Genomic DNA, 23613 nt, shown 5'->3' on the forward strand with positions numbered 1-23613 from the left:
TTTTGGGAGATTTTTGATGACTGCTTCAATTTCCTTAGTGATTATAGGTCTGTTCAGGTTTTCTATTTCTTCCTGGTTCAGTTTTGGTAGTTGATACATCTCTAGGAAGGCATCCATTTCTTCCAGGTTATCTAATTTGCTGGCATAGAGTTGCTCATAATATGTTCTTATAATTGTTTGTATTTCTTTGGTGTTGGTTGTGATTTCTCCTCTTTCATTCATGATTTTGTTGATTTGGGTCATTTCTCTTTTCTTTTTGATAAGTCTGGCCAGGGGTTGTTAATTCTTTCAAAGAACCAGCTCCTAGTTTCGTTGATCTGTTCTACTGTTCTTTTGGTGTCTATTTCATTGATTTCTGCTCTGATCTTTATTATTTCTCTTCTCCTGCTGGGTTTAGGCTTTATTTGCTGTTCTTTCACCAGCTCCTCTAGGTGTAGGGTTAGGTTGTGTACTTGAGACCTTTCTTGTTTCTTGAGAAAGGCTTGTATTGCTATATACTTTCCTCTTAGGACTGCCTTTGCTGCATCCCAAAGATTTTGAATAGTTGTGTTTTCATTTTCATTGGTTTCCATGAATTTTTTTAATTCTTCTTTAATTTCCTGGTTGACCCATTCATTCTTCAGTAGGATGCTCTTTAGCCTCCATGTATTTGAGTTCTTTCTGACTTTCCTCTTGTGATTGAGTTCTAGTTTCAAAGAATTGTGGTCTGAAAATAGGCAGGGAATGATCCCAATCTCTTGGTACTGGTTGAGACCTGATTTATGACCTAGGATGTGATCTATTCTGGAGAATGTTCCATGGGCACTAGAGAAAAATGTGTAGTCCTTTGCTTTGGGATGGAATGTTCTGAATATATCTGTGAAGTCCATTTGGTCCAGTGTGTCATTTAAAGTCTTTATTTCCTTGTTGATCTTTTGCTTAGACGATCTGTCCATTTCAGTGAGGGGGGTGTTAAAGTCCCCCACTATTATTGTATTGTTGTCGATGTGTTTCTTTGCTTTTGTTATCAATTGCCTTATATAATTGGCTGCTCCCATGTTAGGGGCATAGATATTTACAACTGTTAGATCTTCTTGTTGGATAGACCCTTTAAGGAGGATATAGTGTCCTTCCTCATCTCTTATTACAGTCTTTGGTTTAAAATCTAATTTGTCTGATATAAGGATTGCCACCCCAGCTTTCTTTTGGTGTCCATTAGCATGGTAAATGGTTTTCCATCCCCTCACGTTCAATCTGGGCGTGTCTTTGGGTCTAAAATGAGTCTCTTGCAGACAGCATATCGATGGGTCTTGTTTTTTAATCCAATCTGATAGCTTGTGTCTTTTGATTGGGGCATTTAGCCCATTTACATTCAGGGTAACTATTGAAAGATAAGAATTTAGTGCCATTGTAGTGCCTGTAAAGTGACTGTTACTGTATATTGTTTGTGTTCCTTTCTGGTCTATGTTGCTTTTAGGCTTTCTCTTTGCTTAGAGGACCCCTTTCAAGATTTCTTGTAGGGCTGGTTTCGTGTTTGCAAATTCCTTTAGTTTTTGTTTGTCCTGGAAGCTTTTTATCTCTCCTTCAATTTTCAATGACAGCCTAGCTGGATATAGTATTCTTGGCTGCATATTTTTCTCATTTAGTGCTCTGAATATGTCCTGCCAGTCCTTTCTGGCCTGCCAGGTCTCTGTGGATAAGTCTGTTGACAATCTAATGTTTCTACCATTGTAGGTTACATATCTCTTCTCCCGAGCTGCTTTCAGGATTTTCTCTTTGTCTCTGAGACTCGTAAGTTTTACTATTAGATGTCGGGGTGTTGACCTATTTTTATTGATTTTGAGAGGGGTTCTCTGTGCTTCCTGGATTTTGATGCCTGTTTCCTTCCCCAAATTAGGGAAGTTCTCTGCTATAATTTGCTCCATTATACCTTCTGCCCCTCTCTCTCTTTCTTCTTCTTCTGGGATCCCAATTATTCTAATGTTGTTTCGTCTTATGGTATCGTTTATCTCTCGAATTCTGCCCTCATGATCCAGTAGTTGTTTATCTCTCTTTTTCTCAGCTTCTTTATTTTCCATCATTTGGTCTTCTATCTCACTGATTCTCTCTTCTGCCTCATTTATCCTAGCAATTAGCGCCCCCATATTTGATTGCACCTCATTAATAGCCTTTTTGATTTCTACTTGGTTAGATTTTAGTTCTTTTACTTCTCCAGAAAGGGTTTCTCTAATAACTTCCATGCTTTTTTCAAGCCCAGCTAGTATCTTTAAAGTGATGATTCTGAACTCTAGATCTGACATCGTACTAATGTCCATATTGAGTAGGTCCCTGGCAGTCGGTACTACCTCTTGTTCTTTTTGTTGAGGTGATTTTTTCCATCTTGTCATTTTGTGCAGAGGAGAATAGATTAATGAGAGAACAAAATGCTAGCAGGGTAACAACGTCCCCAGAAAATATACTCTAAACAAATCAGAAAAGACCTGAAGCAGTGGGAAAAGAAAGGGAAAGAGAGAGAAAAGAAAAAGAAAGAAAAAAAGAAAAAAGAAAAAAAGATAAAGATAAAAACAAACAAAAACAGAACAAAACAAAACAAAACAAAAACAGAATGTGATCAAATATGATCAGGGTGGTTTATAGATCAGTGCCACACACTAGATTTTGGGTGTATTTTGGTCTTTAAAAGAAAGTGCCTCCCAAAATTTTAAAGAAAGAAAAACTTATATATGTACAAAAATAAGGGTTGATATGATGAAGGGATGGAATATGAATGTAAAGATGGAAATTATAAAAAATTTTATAAAAGGAATTGATAAGTTGTTTGAAAATAGAAAGAAGAGGATTTAAAAAAAAAAAAAAGAAAAAAGGGAGCGAATGTGATCAGGCAGGGGAGTAGGAAAAAACCATACACTAGAGATTTAGAGTATATTTTGATCTGTTAGAAGAAACTATCTCAAGATTTTAAAGAGAGAACAACTTATATATATATGCCAAAAATACAGGTAACTACTATGAAGGGATAGAATATGACTCTAAAAATGAAAAATAAAAATGTTTTTTTAAAACCGGATTGATAAGATGTTGGTTGAAAAAGGGAAAAAGAAAAATTCAAAAAAAAGAAAAAAAGACAGTTAAAAAAAATAATTAACTTTGAAAGACTAAAGAATCATGGTAAAAAAGCTATGAATTCTATGTGCAGTATTCCCCTAGCGCTGGAGTTCTGCCGTTCTCATTGATCGGTAAACTTGGTCTTGGCTGGCTGTTCTCGCTGATCTTCTGGGGGAGGGGCCTGTTGCCGTGGTTCCCAAATGTCTCTGCCGGAGGCAAAATTGCCCGGCCCTTGCCAGTCCGGGCTAAGTATTCTGCTCGGGTTTGCTCTAGGGAGCTTTTGTTCCCTGCAAGCTTTCCGTACAGCTTTGGAGGCGGAGAGTGAAAATGGTGGCCTCCCATCTCTGCCCCGGAGGAGCCGAGAACTCGGGGCCCGCTCCTCAGTGAGCCCCCAGAGAAAAGCAGTCAGTCACTCCCGTCTCCCCGGTCTCCGGCCGCCCTCCGTGCTCACCCGGCCTGTGACCGCGCGTTTCTATCTCTGGCACCCGACCCTGGGTGGAGTCTCCAAACCCCGCAGATCCCCGCAGTGCACTCCCGCGCCGCTCCTCCCGGGGGAAGAAGGTGAGTCTCCCCGGATCTGCCGCTTGTTGGGTCGCTGCTGGAGGAGCAGTGGCCCGACTGTGCCGCGGATCACGGTTTATGGCAACCCTGAGCTGAGAGCCCACGCCTCGGCTCCGTCTCTGCAGCCGGCTTCCCTGCTCCGATACCTGGGAGCTCTGCCGCACTCAGGCACCCCCGGTCTTTCTGTGACCCCGAGGGTCCTGCGACCACACTGTCCCGGGAGGGTTCCACCCCCCACTTAGCCACCAGAGTGACGTCCCTCAGCGGAGCAGACTTCTAAAAGTTCCGATTTTGTGCTCCGTGGCTCTATCACTTGCCAGAAGCGGCCGACGGAGGCCCCTCCCCCGCCGTCTATCCTCCCGAATATCGCCTCGGATTCACTTCTCCGCACGTCCTACCTTCCAGAAAGTGGTCGCTTTTCTGTTCAGAGAGTTGTTGCTATTCTTTTCTTCAATCTCCTGTTGAGTTTGTAGGTGTTCAGAATGGTTTGATCCCTATCCAGCTGAATTCCTGAGACCAGACGAAATCCAGGTCTCCTACTCCTCCGCCATCTTGCTCCGCCCCTCTGTTAGCTTTTTAAAATACCTTCATGATTTGTCATTTCTCTCAAGTTACTTTTTAAAGAATTTAAACTTTTTTTTTTTTGTCTCTGGTGCATTTAAAATTTGAAGGGTGTTTTTGCCATCCATTTAGGTAAATTATTACTTAACAAAAAGGTGTTATGTAACATCTCTTACTTAACTTAATGGCTCATCTCTAAGCCATTCTTAAACTGGAAGTTAATTTTAATTAAATGCTTATTTTAAAATAACACAGCCATATGAAATGCAATAATTACAGGCATTTTCATTCATATTCCTACGAGCTTAATGCAACAAATGTTTTAATTGGTCCCTATTTACTGTTTGTAAATTTGGTACCTATCTGTAACCATAAACATATAAATTGTGTTTGACTTTATTTTACTTATTTCTTCAACACAGTTCCATATTACCATATTGCCTTCATATTTAACATACCTCCATTCTCCACGTAACTTGAGATTAAGCCTAAAATACACAGGTTGCAGATTCTTAATAAAGCTCTGGATATGCTTCAGTATTTCTAGTAATGCTGAGAAGCAGTCATCTGGAGCCCAACTCCTAGAATCCAGTGGCTGAGGTTGGGAGTGAATTCTCTGGAGCCAGTTAAGTACTAGAAGGACTAAATATAATTCAATCAGATTAAGCCCTGTCACAAAGAGGCTGGTTTTCCTTAGAGTAAAACATCAGATCGGCATCCTCATTATCTTTTGCCAAAACTATTACAATCTCCAATCTTTCTGTCTCACCTCTGCTGTCTCCAATTGTCTGTCCTGCTGCAAGAGGAATATATAAACATGATCCTGTCTTCTTCATCACTAACAACATGTGAAATATTTCACGTTGACTTCAGGCTAACGTCCAAATTCCTTGGAATCACTTTGAAGACCCTCCATGATCTGTTCTTAACAGAGAGACTCATCTATAAAGACTTCCCTAATTCTTTCAGACAAAGTTAGTCCTATTTCTTTGGGGCTCTGATTGCTGTGTGTGCCCTCTATTATGTCACTTGTCTCATTTGAGTCAAATCATTTTATATATCTGCCTACTGGCCTGTGAATCCTTAAGGGAAGAAACTATAATTTATTCATCTTCGTATCCTAAGTATCTCTTACTTTCCCTCGTGCAGTCCCTGTCTCTCCTAATTTCCTCACTCCTTCCGTAGAGGACTTGACAGGTAAAATAATAACAATTAAAAAGCAATAACAGCAATAACAATAATGGTAGTATTTATCAAACCCTCGTTATGATCAGATATGCTACTGTACTAAGTTCTTTGCATGGATTATGTAACTTAATTCGCATGAACACATTGTGAAGGTTGTTTATTTTTTAATTTAATTATTTAACTTAAAATTTATTTAATTATTTGTTTTTGCCCCTGCATTGCCCCACATGAGAGAACTGGTCTTACGGAAGTTAAATAACCTGCCCATTGTCACACAGGTGTAAGTGGCAAAGCCGTCATGTGAACCTAGATAGTGTGATGCATAAAGTATGATTTTTCAATATTTGAGAAATGATTATCAGCACAAGATATTAGAGAGTTTTCCATCTTGGTCTAATTGAAAAAAATAAATTACACACATTCATGTAAAGAAGGTAACTTTACTACTAATAGTCTGCTGATTAGGGTAAGGCTATTTTTATATGTACACTGTGTCAAGTCCTGATAGCTGTATTTCATAGGCATGGAGAAGGCTCTGAGCAGAGCATCAGAAATTAAGAAGTTGAAAGAAATAAAACATCTCTTACTTAACCTAATGGCTTGTATGGCTTATATGAAAATATGGATTGTACAAAAATGGCTTGTATGAAAATATTTTTAAAAAAACTTATTTAAAAAATATCTCCAGGTGTAACAAATTGCAAGTTTCATAATGCAGCAAAAGTAATATTTCTTAAAGAATTTTGACCATCACTTTATATTGAAGAGACTGTTTTTGACAAGTACAGCATAATTTATATTCCTATGTCTAAGAACAGGTTCCCTGAGAAACAGACCTTGAGACAAATTTTGATTGTAGTAATTTTGAAGAGGAATCACAGAAAGTACCTGGGGTGGCTGGATGAGGAAGTAAGACAGGGAAGGGGAAAAAGCCCTTAAAAGATACACTGTCAAGATGCTTATCTCTGTGGGCAACTGAGGCTCAGTCTTGCTGGCAAACTCTGGTCCACAATATAGAAAACACCTCAGAGTTTTCTCACCATAGGACTGTTTATTCTCCAACTTCCCTCCTTTGTTGGTTGATACATGCTCAGGGGGGCATTAATTTCCCCCAGAACTTCTAATCTGCCTTTGTTTAGAGATGAGAGAAAGCAGTCGGGTGGCGATCTGCAGGTATTTATAAAGGATCCTCTTGGCATGTACTGGGCTGGTGAATGCTAAATAACACTTGGTGGGCCACTGGTACCATCTGCTATATCCTAGCACTCACAAGCCTGTTCCTCCAGTAAAACGGAGGTTTTCTTGAGCCAAAAACGTATGCATGCACATACATACAGAAATGCATACACACATAGACAAATAGATGTGTATACCATAGATATAATTGCTGTGTTCAACAGGATATTTGACATTTCAACCTTAACGTGATCAGAATTCAACTCATCTTCACCCTCAAGCCTTGCACCCCTGAGATGTGCTCCTCACACACTCTGCTCTTATGTAGGTCTGTATTTCATAAGATCAATCGCCTATGTCCAAAACATGGGAGTCCTCCTTAAACTACTTCTCCCAGATAGTTACCAAGTCATGTCATTTGTATTCCTAAATATATGTTGAACCTGTCTTTACAGGCCACCTTTCGCTCTCACCTGAATTTCTGCATCACTTTCCAAATTTAAATTTGAAACTGTAACTCTCTATTTTGTATCCGCTATTATATTGTAAATGTCCTGAAGTCAGGGATTAGGTTTTGCTGATTGTTTCTTCTCCATTTTGGATCCTGGCTTATATCAAACCTCAGTAGATCATTGTAACTTAAGTGAATGAATGAATAGAAGAGATCTTTTCACATCTTACGTGTGGTAAAAGTTTGAGCTCACAGAGATAGAAATTATTGAAAACATTTTTATGAAGGAAAGCCTTATTTGCATAGGACCAGCCTTGAGTCTTTTTGTCTGCCTATTTTCTGAATAGATTAGTAGAGAGCTGTTAAACATCACTATTGATTGCTTATAGGGTATTGCTCTGAATGCAATTCTTATTTAATTAATAAGCAAGTGATATGTACAATGTCTCATCTTAATGTTTGAAAAATAATTTGCCTTTCTGGGAATATCAATTCCATTCCCATTTGCGTTGTTAGGTATGATGGTTTGCACAAGTAGGTGCAATTATCCTGGATAGTAATATAGTGAAGCACAGTTATCTGGGCCTTTGTCTTTGTTGAGAAGAATGGATGGCCCTACATAATTATAATCAGGTGTATTGAATTACTTTAGCACTCTTTTCCAGACTTGTGCATTATATGTGAAAGCATCCATCTCACAATACTTCCTTGGAAATCACTCACAGATCTGTTTCATATGCTATTATATTTTTTTAACCATTCTGTGTTATCCTAAAATGAATCTCAGATTTTTTTCTAGCACTTAATGCCCATTTCATGGTAAGACTGTGTTGTTTTTTCCAACTCTTTTCATCATATTTAAAAACATTAAAATCTACTTGTTTTATAGATATTGTTACAAATAATAAATTCAGAGATTAAATAATTGAAATAAATGGACAGAATAAAAAAGGAAATGTTTATATTTGTGTATTCAAATTATTTATCTAAAATATTTAATTTTATTTTCTAGGATGGTTAGTTTTGTTGGCTTTAATTGCATTGTCATGTTTTCCCAAGCTGTAAGGCAACTTTTGTTGTAGATCCACAGCAATGTTTAATATATCCTGTTAAGATCATAGTAAAATAAAGTGTTGAAATGACTGATTGAGAAAAAATATTTTAAGTAATGTTTTGAAAATTCTGGTGCATTTCTATACATCTTCGTAGAATCTATGCATACTTCAAGTCATGCTATGGTTTGTTTCCTCGTCTAGACTAAATAGTAGCCAGTCTCCTAGCAAAAGCTAAAGCATTAGATGTTTCTGCATTTAAATCGAAACTATTTCTACATTTCCACTCTGTTTTTTGTTTTCAAGTTATCCATATCAGGAAAATCACTGAATTTGATAACTGATTGAAATTTTACTCTATTTTAGTTTTAAAGTAACTCAAAGATTTCACAAACTTAAGAGAATTCATCACCCTCAATAAGGCTTGGTCAACTTGCTGAACTAGGAAGTAAATGAGATTTGAGACCAAGTTCCTGCCTTTGTGTGGCTTAGAAACTAATTAAATAGATCATAAATATGCAAAAATAACAATTACACATAGTAAATTGTTTTTAACAATGCCAAAAGTTAAAGTCTACGTTCTTTTTGGCATCTCAGATTTTTTTCATAATGAATAAAGCAACGTGGGATTTCTGGTTATAATTTCCACTAGAAATGTGATAATGTCTGGGTTTGGATCTTAATGTAATCTTATTATGTGGTTGTATCAGTATATGCTTATTTAAGATTAACTCTTCATTTATTTCATTGTAAAACTGTGTTTGCCCCTGTAGAGCTTAAATGTTGCCCAGCCATTAAAACACACCACAACCCAAACTGATTAACTAAGCATAATTATTACAGAAGTTGGATTTCCAGAACTTCCCAGGAAACCCATCTAAACCTTAACGGTGTACTAAGTGGAAACAATTTTGACTCATAAAATTTGTTCTTCTCGCTATTAGGTAACATTAGGAAAAGTTTACATCAACAAGAACATGTTTCAGTGCACTTCTTACCTAGTGTCTGAGTCCCTGATACAAAAAACGATAAATAATTATTTCATTAAGAGCACATGTGAAAGGGATCATTACTGAATTCCATGAATGAACTGAGTAATTATTATGATGTACAAGCTCTGGTTGGAAAAGTATTAGACAAAGTCTAGTTTTCACAGATGTTTGATAACAGTGAGTAAATAGCAGAGTTTTGCTTTTGACATTGCTTTTTTCTTCTTCTATCATCTCTAGTTGTAAGCACAAGATGTACCTTGAAAGGCTTCCAAACACCAGCATCATTATCCCATTTCATAATGAAGGTTGGACTTCACTCCTGCGTACCATCCACAGTATAATTAACCGAACCCCAGAGAGTCTGATAGCAGAAATCATTCTGGTAGATGACTTCAGTGATAGAGGTAAGATACAGTTAATAGTATTTTATCTGGTTCTGTTATTACCGACATAATCATTACAGGCTTAAAAAAAAGGCCAGAAGATTATTGTGATGTTTCTTTCTGATTTTATCTGAAAGGTAATTATGAAGTTTTGACTAGGCTGTGATTTCATAAAGTGTTGGCCAAATGCAAAAGAAACTGGATGAGAAGGTATTGGTGTTGTTTGGGAAACTATAAGAAATTTGCATTACATTTCTGTTGTAAATTAGACAGGTGTTGGCGAAATGCCTCAAATTCCAGTTTCAGCGTCAGGACAAACACTGCAAAATATGTTATTGTAAGTACATATGAATGGGGAAATATTCCAGTAGATTTATAAAATCTGTTCCTGTTTCTGAAAGGCATCTGCTCTATTACTTAAAAGTATGATACATTTTCTGGGCTGTGCTTGTGTTACTTTATAAACACTAGAAATTGTAAGTAACACAAATATTTTTACTTAGCAATTCTAGCTATTTTATCATATCTGAACAATAACCAAAAAGTTCAGTATGTATCAGAAAATTTGATGATGTGACATAAGTTTTAATATTTCTACCATTCTGAGAAACATGATATGGTTTATAAAAGACAGGAGAATAAAATTATAGACAGTTTCCTGAGATTAGGACTTCATTCATCATCTTTGGTCTGAATGTGAGAATTGTTAATACTGTGGGGAAGGTAAAGTTTCTTTTTTTTGGCAGATGTGAGTGGATAGGAGGAAACCTTTTCTAATGATGTTCATCTACTTGGGAATACAGTGTTCTACCTTATATTTCATTGCATGGAGGAGCACTGCTTAACTGTACTGTGTATCTGTAAAAAAGAACGTCAGTAAAAGAATTTAATTGCATATTATCCTTATGCATCTTGAAATCAAACGGGTTAATTGAAGTTTTGGAAATTTCATTTGCAACAAAAATGTCAGTTTCTTCATAGTCTCCAAAGATTCTGTAAAAAAGTGTGTTAATCTTACGGTTTCTTTAACGGAGTTCCAGTCTTTAATGATATACTTCAAATACTTATTAATGGTTTACCTAATATTATTATGTTTTGAAGTTTATATGACAAAAATGAGGTTGTCTAACATCATTCTATTAAAGTAATAAACTACCAACTTGGTAATTTAGGTTGATTTCAAAGCAGTTTTTGCCGTGCCTTGCTTAGGTAGATATGTACTCAATACTACTCAATAGTGTAAGGCAGTATCTAAAACTGAAATTTATTACTTAAAAATTTATTTAAATAACACATTGATGTCTTTTTTATTCTAATCGAGGCTAATATTTCAAGGTAGTCATTATACCTGAGGCTAAAAATAAGCATTTTAATGCATTAAAGCTAAAACTTTAAACTTTCTTTTTAAATAAAAGAATGAAAAGGGGGCATAAAGATCTGTGATCACCAAAAAAATGGTCTTTTGGGGTTGACTGGTACTAAGAGAAATAAGATAGTGTACCTGTGGAGCATTTTCTACATAATTAACTTTGTCTTAGTAAACTGTTCATTACAGCAGAATTTTGACCTGGGGATAATATAGTAGGAAACACTTGGTAGCAGAAAATTGTGGTTTATAGAGTATTTTTTGCTGAATATTTCTCAGAGGCGTTTTTCACTTGAACATCTTTAAAGAGAGAGAAAGTAGTGGCATCTACATTTGTCTTGACTTCACATCACTGTCATCTTTTGTACAGTAGCAACTTTGATGGACTATCTTTCTGCATATAATGTTAACTGGGAAGTAAATGACAGAAGACTGTCAATGTGATTAGTGTAAAAGAAGTAAGACAACAGAAAAAGGATTATTTGGGATAGTAATGGTGATTTTGACTTTTCTATTGGACATTTTTAAGGATAACAAAGATTTTTAAAGTTCTAGTAAGTCTTTAATTTAGAGATTTCTCTTCCTATGAACTATCAAGTTGGAAGTATTACTTTATGAACATTAAACTTTCAAAAGGTTAAAAAAATTTGAATATTGCCTTTCATTATGTTAACCTGTTGATATGTTTAAAAATAAACTTTGAAAGAAATAAGTGATAACAATACTTTTGTAATCTTTTAGAATATGTCATAATTCTAAAGTTGCATGGAATAGGAAAGGTTGTTCTTCCAGATTTTTGTTTGAGATTTTAAAAATCTCATGTGACAGAATATGAGGCAATAGGTGGACTTAACAAGCATCAGTCCTGCTTCCTGAATTATGGGAAATACAGAACATTAACATGATGAATATAAGTTAGAGTTCTAACACCAACTATTAACTATATGACATCAGGTTAATGAATTCTGTGTCTCAAATTTTTTTTATCAAAATGGAGATAAGTCCTTAGTTATCTAAGTAACTCCTCATAGAGAGGTCAGGATGGAAACTTGCCTTGGATGGTTGAGCGAATGGTGCACTGCAAAGGAGAGTAATTGCTCTCAACTATTGATTTCTACTCATCAAATATTCCCCTACTACTATAATATAAATAGTCTCCATACTTCTTTGTGGTGACTCTCTTAATTTAATCAAATCTAGTCCACAATAATCTCTATCATCTGTCTATCTATATCTATCTATCTATCTATCTATCTATCTATCTATCTATCTATCATCTATCTATCATCTATCATCTATCTACCTATCATCTCCAGAACCAACAGAAGTCAGAGGGCATGAGAAGACAAATTGTGGCAATTCATAGCATGTTAGAAAAATTAAGACTTCTTTAACATTTAAAAAAAAATCAAATTTTACCAAACAGCAAGTAACTTATTACAGATGTGGAAGAAAAATTACATTCTAGAGGTTCATCAAAAGGAGAATAAAAAGAGCATGTTACCTGCCTATATTACATGAGGGGCCTTACATGAATGTTTATCAAAATTCCTTTCAAGTTTTATTTTCTCCATTATAAAAGAAGGAAGATATCTTAGAACATCTCGTTTACAGAGATTCTAAGACCGAGAAGACTTTTTTGCTCCTTTCATTCTGATATTATCTCTACACATGCTGTTAAAAATTATTATATTTTAAAGTATATTTATACATTTTTTGACAACCCAGAAATTGTAAGCCTGCAACATGTAGGGTCTTTTTCACCAATTCTTTAAAAATCAAACTAAGTAGGCCAGTCAAATTTAAAGTATAGGAAGATAGGGTTCTTTTTTTGTTGTTGTTTGTTTGTATTTTTTAGCTTCCTTTAGGAAATTATTTCTGAAATGTTACACTTTATTTTCAGAAATATATTCCACTTTCAAGTCTGGTCAATATGCATCTAAACACCTTTGCATTAGAGCTTTTCTGGTTATTCTGCAATAAAATTTTGACAAGACTTAATCAAATATTACTGCCTTGTATTTTATGTCTTCTAGGTCAATAGAATAGCTACATATGCAAAGAAAAAAAAGAAATAAAAAAAGAAGAACCAACATGTTAGCTATTTTAATAGCGCCAGTTTAATATCACTTGGAATTCAGAGTTCCAAAAAATGTAAGCCCTCTAGTAATTGGCAAATTCTGTAGTAGTTGTTTTCATAGCAATAGAGAAAAAAAATACTGAAGTATTTTATAACTATAGAATAATTTTGAATATTACAAAATGATTTTTAAAAATCTGCTTGAATAGTGTTGACCCTGCTATAAAGAAAAAACAAAACAAAACAAAACAAAACCCAAACCGGTGCATGTCCTCTCCAGCAGTTCTCAGTTTAGATATTCTTCCTAAAGCAAGCTTGGTAAACAGAATGTTGTTTTAGCCTCCTATCAGAAGCCCTCTGTCTACAGAAACATGAAGGTACAGGCCTGCAGGTAAGTTTTCAACAACAGCACTATGTTTTTGCTACCTGAAGCTTACCAGTTAGTGAATGTGATCATTTTTTTTTTTCCAGTAAGTTCTCAGAAATACATTTAACAACTTAACTTGAGGCCTATAACAAGGCTTCATGATGACTTTAAAGAAGGACTAATCCTGGGCTTATCTCCAAATTCCAGGCAACCTTAACAGCATCCACATGGAAAATGTTGAAATGTGTGAAATAAGCTGGGGCTTAACCTCAGAGAGAGGGCATATTTGAACCTGACAATTCTCTAAACTTTGTGTGCTTAGATGAATGCAAGTTCACATTAGGATAGTCACAGGAGAGTTGCTGACACCCTTCCCTTAATGCAAGTATGAAGGTACAACCGTTGCAAACAGATGCAAAACAGGTGCGCACACACTCACTCTCTCTTGCCCCTGCTTGTTCCAAACCTCCTGTCAGGAAGGGTAGGAGTTGAGTATTTCAGTTTCAAGAAGACCTGTTATGCTCCATGTACAAGTTAGAGGGAAAATCAGAGACTAGAACTATCCTCCCAACCTAGCAAAGCCAACAACTTTGAAGAAATCCAGTGTACTTCTCTGCGGATAGCTTAAATCCTTGTTTCTCAGTGTATGGTCCACGGACCAGAAGCATCAGCACCACGTTGAAGCTTATTAGAAGTGCAGAATCTCAGGTCCCATCCAGATACATCAGAATCTTTATGTCAACATGATCCTTGTGTACTTTTTATGAAAATCAAAGCTTCAGAATAACTTTCATGTATTTCAAAATTGGGGTTGAAGTAATATGAGTAGTATGAATACATAAATAGCATAATTTTTAAAACTTCCTGGTTTTTGTGTATATTATTATAAACAAATTTTTCTATTTGTTTTTACTGTTTAGTGTGCAATTGATACTGGATTTATAAATCCTTAAGAAAAGGTTGTGATGGGGCGCCTGGGTGGCTCAGTTGGTTAAGCGACTGCCTTCAGCTCAGGTCATGATCCTGGAGTCCCAGGATCAGGTCCCACATCGGGCTCCCTGCTCAGTGAGGCGTCTGCTTCTCCCTCTGACCCTCTCCCCTCTCATGCTCTCTCTCACTCTCTCTCTCTCAAATAAATAAATAAAATCTTTAAAAAAAAAAAAAAAGAAAAGGTTGTGATGGAAGTCCTATAGCATTATCCCTACATTATTTTAGATATTAATTTTACATTTATCATTACATTTCTTTAATAGATTTTGGCATTTTCACAAATTTGTAGATATTTGCTCTGCCTTTTTTTTTTTAAAGATTTATTTATTTATTTATTTGAGAGAGAATGAGAGACAGAGAGCATGAGAGGGAGGAGGGTCAGAGGGAGAAGCAGACTCCCCGCTGAGCAGGGAGCCTGATGCGGGACTCGATCCCGGGACTCCAGGATCATGACCTGAGCCGAAGGCAGTCGCTTAACCAACTGAGCCACCCAGGCGCCCTTGCTCTGCCTTCTGATGAACTCATTTTATAGCATTTTATGTTTAATTTCAGGTTATTACCATTATTCCCTCTCTTCCCAATTTTTCTCCTTTTCCTAACATTTTGTAGATCTATTTTGCTTTGGAATCATTCAATAATTCCCATGCTAACTTCAGGAAGTGGAAAAGAAATATATATCTATATATCTATAATATATATAGAAATATTCATATAGAAAAATACATATAATCAACCAATAGCAAAGCAATTTCTTTAAAGAGCCACATTACCATTAAAATCTCCAATTCCTTACATGGTTGAAAGTGTTTATGCATCTTTCAAATGGTGGGAATATTTTAAATCACTTCACAAATGGTAATGATGAGTCTTGAATTTGGTTCTATTTTACTCAAGTAGTCTCCAAGTGGACATTAAGGAAAGTTTCCCTAAGCAGACAAATCAGTTAGCACACGTTTTACAACTATTCAAAGTTGGAAGATATCATCAGTGTGAAAAGGTAGTAAAATAGATAAAGAATGATAGTGCATTTATATTTTATGTGATAAAATACTAACACTAAAGTGCATATAAAGATTCTGAAGTGACAGTCAACAAAAATGTTTTAGTGCCGGTATTCCATCAGATACTCCACTAGACTATGAGACATGCAATTTTTATGTCTCAGATTTATTGAGAGCGAGTCACTGTGATGAACTGTGAATTGTTTAGATTTGATATTCATATTTTAAATTGTAAGGATAATTGTACTTTAAAAGCAAAATACAATATTAAGTACTAATAAGTAGTAGCAGGAACTAAGAAAATGTAAAATACAACAGTATATTTTTCTATTTAGAAATTCAGCATCACCTGCTCATGAATTGAAAGAAAGCTATTCTGATTTCTGCTGATAAATTTAAATATCATGTTGCTTCATGCCGAAATGTATAGTTTTAATAAAAGAGTTCTGTTTTACCAATTAGTTTAGCATTTGTTGTTGAAAGGGAATCAAACACAGAGTGGCACCATATCCTAGGGTCATAAATATGAATGTAAAACACACTGTATGTTAGATTATATAATATTAGAACAAATTTCACAGCTGAAAATTTTGTTATTGTTTTCTTTTCCTTTGTCATTAAAAAATATTTTGTGTACGTAAATGAATGGGATAAACAAATTAAAACCATGGCCATACCATACCATACTATACCCTAGCTCTATTGTGAGATGTCTTTTAAAATGACCCTATAGTGTAGTCAGTCAATTGGGGGGTATAAGTACTTATATTTGCTCTATGAGTCTCTCTTAAGGTTTTTTTTTTAATATTTTTATTTTGAAGAGATGATAAGGCTCAGCTACCTGTCATTTTTCTAACTATCATTTTGTTCTCTTGCAGTTTTGTTCTCTTCTTAAATATTAGTTTGAAGCATATGAAATTGCCAGTTTTTGTAGGACATTAAGTGGCTGAGTGACAATTTTTACATATTTCATCCTTAATAAATAAGCATCTTAAGACCTATCTATCTCTGGATTGAATGATTATTTAGGGCTCATGTTTGAAATCAGTGCTTTTAAAGGTAGAGGGCAGCAACTCCCATCATCAGGTGGTGGATAAGCCGACCTGCTTTTTTGGAGGAAAACTCCACATGGTTAAATTAATATGGGTTTGGCATAGAAAGAGATGCTTCTTTTCAAAGCAAAACTGTTACAGCTCGCCGATGTCACAAAAGCATGACTTCCTCAAGAAAAATAAATTGTGCAATTCCTTTTATGGCAGATTAAATCCCATTTATTTTCCTTGCAGACAGCTGTTTTGAGTAGGATGTCACTTGTATGAAACCATTTTATGGATGTTGGGCTTCAGATCTTGGGCAGACATAACTTTCTCTAATGAAATAAAAGGTTATGTTTTATGATTATTCCTCTTGTCAGCAAACTTGAGCTGGTGAGTTTTAATAATACAGTGTTCAGTATTTCAAGCAGCTCTTTTTGATGTCTAAATATCCATCTGCTCTTAATTTTTAAAAAATCACTGCATTGACACAAGGCAAAAAAGCACAAATATTTCCTCCTGTCAACCTTAAAAATAAAATAGCCAGTTACTTTCCTAGCAAAATGAGTTTATTTGGGAATAGCAGAAGAATTACAGTTCAGGACAAGCCAACTATGGTAAACCATAGGCAAGTCTGAAGAGACAAAGGGAAGGTCAGCCTTTATTAGGTTTTAGGAGGAAACTGAGGAGGGTTGTTTTAAACAAAAGTTCATTGGAGAAAAACAAGAGTTTGGGCTCATGGTGGTTTCTCATTGGCTGCAAGTGGTGGTTATTGGGTTGTTGGTAGGGCATTTAGAGATACTCCTTTTTTTTCTTAAAAGCAGGAAATGAAATTGCTATCTGAAAAGTGTCTGCCCTTACCAACCTAATTCTTACCTTTCTTCTTCCTGCTGGTTATGTAGTCTTCAACCAATGGCATGCCAGTGACAGTGCCCCCTTGGAGGATTTTTGACTCCATTCTAATTGAGGTTTCCTGCACTCCTTTTCTCACTCCTTTATCTTGAATTACAACATTTACTTAGAAAATTATTAATCTCTAAATAGTCAAGGTCTTTGATAGACTGACAGATTTTAAACATCAAATGCATGTGTGTTTATGAAACCATTTTAACCAAATTGTAATAAAAATTAAATATTTTCTATCAACTGAGGAACAATTCCACATTAGAATGATAAGATCTTTGAGATGAAGGAATTTGTAAGTGACATGGTACATTTGTAACGTCTTATTGATGAATGAATGAAGACTCAGAAGGGTGACCTCCTGGGTCACACACTAGGTCCATTTTATATACTTAGATAAATGCCAGACAAAACTAAAACGTATGGGTTTTGTGCTTAGCTATATAGGTTTTCTGTCTGTAGTTTTCTCAGACATCTAATTCTGAGAAACTGGAACTATTCTGATAACTATCTTTAATTTAATAAAACTGTACTACAATTATGTAGACACTCTAAATAATTGCATCTAATTTATTACCCTTTTTTTAGCCTAAGGATCAGGATCATAATAGAAACTTATCATTTCACTGTGTACACACAAGTATTGGAATGGAGAATTCATGAGAATAATAATGACTTGAACATACAAATTCCAGTATCCATAATGGTCTTCTAGGACTATAGAGGGCCAATCAGAGCCTCCCTCCTGGAGAAAACAGTGTTTCTAACATTCTCAAGGGCTCACAAAGTAGTCAAAAGGGCCATAAAACACAAATATGCTTCATGTAGCTTCATAGACTGATGTAAAGTAGAACTTATTGAGGTAAGTGAATGGGTTTTAGGCTGGACTCCTGAAGGTCATCAGATTATATCTTCATTCTGGATGTATCATTCCAGAGTTAGGTACTCTAAAAAAATTCCTTCACTGTGTAGAAGCCAAGACACTTGCAAGATTGCCTAGTATCACACTAGTGCAAAATGTCCCCCAAAGATGGGAGTCTTTCTGAGACAGACAGAAGCTAGGCTGGGGGTGAAAGGGGACATGACTGGGCAAATATCTGCCATTGGATTGGACACCAGTTGGATAAACATCACTTCTTTTTCCTTTTTTTTTTCTGCCTTGTCTTCTAAAACCTGATGAAGAACACTATATGGAATATATATATCCATAAGCTTCTTGACAAACTAATGGTTGCCTCACAGAACAGAAAATGCTGACCCCAATGCTATAGTGGGCAATGAAAAAAAGTTAAATATTCTATCTTGAATAAATTCTAACTCTGTAACTTATCATTTTAACTTCTGCATATGTTTCTTCAGGATTATGAAGGCTATTTCCAACTTAATGGGGATATATTTGGGGTTTGAAATCAAAGTTAAGCAATTGATTTTTTTTTCAGATTGGTTACATTTCCCCCCGCTCTGGTTTTGCCAAGTTGAAACACTGCTTCTTAGAAAATAAAGACTCTATGAAGAAAAGGAAGTATTTATTTATTTTACACTATTGAGTATTGTAAATTTATAAACTCACAGGACAGGTAGAAATATAGTGAGTAGTTAACAGCTTAGGTGTTAGAGAGTCTTGAATTCAAGTCCCAACTCTGTCACTTAAAGGTCTTGGAAACTTAGAAAGGATTAGGTATGAGAGGAGATTATAGAAACAACAAGATATAATTTCATTTTTTTTTTTTTTTTACTCAAGAAAAACTGTCTCTAAACTGCAAAGTGTAGGAAAAGTAAGTCACCCAATACAGAGAGGAGATAGCAGGATTATCTGTGACTGTTTCAAATAAGTTCATGCTTGAAGATCTAAACCATTGCTACATGCCCAAAGAAATTGCAACATCTATCTTTTAACCATGGATAATCTTCATGAAATGATGATGAAGGAAATAACTTCCCAAGACTCGAGTCAGACAAAAAATGTCTATATGTACAAAAAGACAAATTTCAGTTTCCAAAGTTGAGTGCACTTGTTTTTGATCTTCGGAAAAATTTTAAAGTAATTGCAGCTATATGTTTTAAGTAATAAGAGATACATTAAGTACTATGAGTGAGCACAGGTTTATTAGATATTAATCAAACATTATCCCAGTGGGAGGTATGACTTTCAAATTCAGATTCTATTAGAACTGGAACTTCCTTCTCCCACAGGAGTGACCTTAATTTAATATCCCATGAGACCCAATGTATCATACTGCTCCTTGGATCCCAGGTACAGGGCATATAGTTTTCTTAGGTCACTCCTATAACCATCTGCGATTACCACAGATTGCTTGACACCAAGCAGCCTATATGTGCCCCTTAATCACACTTCTCTATGAAAAGTGAGACATGCATGGGTAGAGCTGCCTCCACTGAAATGGATATCAAGCCAAGTCCAAAAGATGTCCTAGCAAGATGACTCTTGGTGGTATGGTAAGCTTCTGGGAATCCCCAACATACTGTTTTTGCTAGCTAGTCTTGTGTGTTGTCCCTTACTCAAGATCCCTATGCACCAGTAGCCAAATGACATGGCAGTCCTGATGAATTACCTAAGACCATAGATGATGTGGTCATCTTCTAAAACCACATAGGCCCCTCACTGCAAAAGGATTTATGAATCAAAAGAGGTCATACTGATGAGCAGAGTCATGGATGTATAATCCCCAAGATCCAAGTCTATATTTAGATATCTATGGCTTCTAACCAGTAGGCAATAAGCCAAAATGGCTATACTAAAAGCTATAAGCTCCTAAATGATGTATATATTCTAATATATATTCATTTTTCTTATGGGAGTGCTTTCTTACAGCTGGCCTATGGTACCAATAAAGAAGGTCCACTTAATGATGACTACCTTGATATCTAGCCATATGATATCTAGAAAACTACATTTTCATCTACAGTGACATGACAGATTTCAAAAGTATCCTATATTCTGTATAGTAAATCAGAATTTTAAAGGAGCTCTTGCCAACTCTTTTAATTTGTATGGTACAGATGACTTGCTCCTTCTAAATGAATAGCATTGTTGCTGAGTTATAATAAGTCCACATTTACTAGTCATCAGGGAACTGATGATTAATTTCTAAAATTGAATCACCAAGCACAGGGGAATCATGGGGTATTCTTCACTGAGGACAGGAAAAGGAGGGGACTTAAATCAGAAGGATGACTGCATTTGACTGAGTGACCTACTTCAGAACTGTTTGCGATTGTGCTGTTCTTAGAAGAAACTGGGATATTACTAGTAGGTAGAATTTGTAAGAGAATAGAAGTGGACACCCAATTAAAATAAAACTCCATTTATAAGACTGTCATCCAAAAGAAGGCAAATCTGATATGTGAAAGAATGCAGCTCAGGTCCAGGTGTCAAAGACTGAATTCTCTTGCAGGCCAGAGGTATTTACTGTCAAGCCCTGTACAGAAACTTGCATTCAGTTCTTTGGTCCATAGCCTAATTTTCTTCCTCCCTCTTTCCCTATAATCAAACAGAGCGAACATACTCTGTATTGATACCAGATGATCAAGGACAGTATATGAAATAGCATAGCAAATGAATGTATCATGTCAAACACGTTTAAGTTTTAGAAATGATGGCCACTTGGTTTATCTAGAATTTGTTTTTACCTAGTTCAGAATTTAAAAATGTAACCCATTCTGCTAATTTTAGGGAAAACTGTCAGTCTATACTGCAAAGTAGTAATACTTTATGTTAAACTTAAAACCGTTGGTACTGTAGGTCAAGAGTGTTTCTGATGATTTAGTATGGTGAAGTTGCTTTTCTGGCAAGAGACGTTCTAAGGCATCACTAGTAACAGATACAGCAAATACTCTTTTCAAATTCTTTAAGCTGCTTTCCATTTTAAGATCAGGGAAAATCTACAAGGTTGCTGAAGTCCAATGTTCCCAGTGAAAAAATAAATTGCCGCAGTACCTCACATTAGTGCTGGGCTTCATACCTGGTAGGATTGAGAAAATGCTTATGACAGTCGGTGCTATACCTGGTCAAAATTGAACCCAAAATAAGCTTTTGCCAAGTCAATGCATGATGAATAATATCAGCATATTCCTCAACTGGTGTCCGAAAATGTGGTTAATTATTTTATCAACACTGAGTCAGAAGGTGCAGAAAATGGCTACTACAAATCAATAACAAATTGACAGAAAACTTCATATTTTAAATGGGACTTGAAAAGACACTTCACAAAAGAAGATATAGATGGCCTTAAATAGGCACATGAAAAGATTCTCGGCATCATCAGTCATCAGGAAATGCAAATTAAAAGCACAATGAGGGGCACCTGGGTGGCTCAGTCGGTTAAGCCCTGGTTAAGGGTTAAGCCGTTGCCTTTGGCTCAGGTCATGATCCCGGAGCCTCAAGAGGATGGAGCCCCACATCAGGCTCCCTACTCAGTGGGGAGTCTGCTTCTCCTTCTGCCCCTCCCCCATCTCATGCTCTGTCTCTCCCTCTCTCTCTCTCTCAAATAAAATCTTAAAAAAGAAAAGAAAAGAAAATGGGGCAGGGTGTTTGAGGAAGGGACCCTGGGTCATGTTTCATTCTGATAATCAACCAAACGTATCAGCAAGGCACTCTACCTTTCTTTCTCTGTCATGAATGGTGGTGGTTAAGTACCTTATTTGGGCATCATCCTAGGTTTGAACTGTGGCTTTACCTTTACTGGCTTTGTAACCATGAACAAGTTAGTTATCTCACTTGTCATATACTCATTGGGAAATTGGGTTTCTACATGGAAAGCAATTAGAACTGGAGTGGGTACAAAGTAAGCACTCAGTTAGTTTTGGCCATTATGGTTTTTGTTATAAAAGGGTAGAATTGAAGTAGATGACCTCTAATTCTAGCTCTGGCAAATTCGAGTATAGAATTAATATCTATGTTTTTTAGATTATTAGAAATTATTAAATAAGTAACTGCTTCTTTCCTTTAAAACTGTTACCTCTTCTTTCTTCCTTCCTTCTTTCCTTCCTTCTTTCCTTTTTTTTTTTTTTGTTTCAGGTGTAGAATTTAGTGATTCATCCCTTACATATAACACCCGGTGCTCATCACAACAAGTACCCTCCTTAATATCCACCACCCATTTAGCCCACGCTGCCCACCTCCCTCCATCCATCCTCATAAAACTGTTACCTTTGAATAGGTATAGCACAGTGGTGGCAAGATCCTGTAAACCTTTACAAAGAACAAACATACTATCTTCATAGGCCTTTGGTGTCTCTATGATTTCATATAGATGATTCTGAAGCTGTACAACTACCATTAAAAATTGTATTATGCTAAGTGAAATAAGTCAATCAGAGAAAGACAATTATATGATCTCACTGATATGCGGAATTTAAGAAACAAAACAGAAGATCATGGAGAAGAGAGGAAAAAATAAAACGATGAAACCAGAGAGGGAGACAAAACATAGGAGACTCCTAATCATAGGAAACAAACTAAAGGTTTGATGGAGGGGTGTGGGGTGGAGGGATGGGGTAACTGGGTGATGGACATTAAGGAGGGCATGTGATATAATGAGCACTGCGTATTATATAAAAGACTGATGAATCACAGGCCTGTACCTCTGAAACCAATAATACATTGTATGTTAATTAATTGAATTTAAATTTAAAAATGTTTAAAAAATTGTAATTATGAGGGGCCCCTGTCCAAAGTACCTCTCTTTTGTGAAGGCCTAAACAAATTCCCACCCTTAACATGTCAAGCAAAGTGCACTCTTCCTCAAGAGGCCCTTTATTAATTAGCTCTCCAGTTCATCTTTCTCTATAGTCTATCTTGCAGTTTTTGTCATTGCAAAACCAAACTGACACACAGCATATATTTGTTGCCCCTGTGATTTTGTATTTTTGTATTTATTTTTTTAAAGATTTTATTTATTTATTTCTCAGAGAAAGAGCACAAGCAGGGAGAGCTGCAGGCAGAGGGAGAAGCAGGCTCCCCACTGAGCAGGGAGCCTGATGCTGGACTCAATCCCAGGACCCTGGGATCATGACCTGAGCCAAAAGCAGATACTTACCTGACTGAGCCACCCAGGTGTCCCCCCTGTGATTTTTTAAAAGCCTGTTTTCTCTACCTGAAATGCATCTCCATAACACTTCCTTTCCTTCTGTGCCCCTTATTCTAACTAATCTTTTAAGACTAGTATAACACCTTTAGCCCAATTTCCTTGAAAACCTGCCATGTCAGGTTATATGGGAGGTTGTTTGAAAAGCTTACTTTAAAACAAACAAACAAACAACAATAAAAACCTGTGACTCAGTTTCCCCAGCTGTAAAATGGGGATAATAGTACCCATCTCCTAGGGCGGCTGTAAGTGTTAAAGTCACTATGTGTAAAGTGCTTAGGTAGTACTTGGCACATAGAGGTCTGTAACAGTTGTTG

At 36.1% G+C, this 23613-nt stretch overlaps 1 protein-coding gene across 2 annotated transcripts in view; it reads left to right on the forward strand.

The window, feature by feature from the left end:
- GALNTL6 (polypeptide N-acetylgalactosaminyltransferase like 6) overlaps window positions 1-23613 on the forward strand; it is a 1190952-nt gene that overhangs the window by 524273 nt on the left and 643066 nt on the right. For both annotated transcript variants that reach the window (XM_078069438.1, XM_078069439.1), the window contains one exon: window positions 9303-9469. In XM_078069438.1, the coding sequence (XP_077925564.1) occupies window positions 9303-9469 (167 nt within the window). The remainder of the gene's footprint in view (window positions 1-9302; window positions 9470-23613) is intronic.

The sequence above is a fragment of the Halichoerus grypus genome, chromosome 3, assembly GCF_964656455.1.
Source record: "Halichoerus grypus chromosome 3, mHalGry1.hap1.1, whole genome shotgun sequence".
In the NCBI taxonomy this organism is placed as follows: domain Eukaryota; kingdom Metazoa; phylum Chordata; class Mammalia; order Carnivora; family Phocidae; genus Halichoerus; species Halichoerus grypus.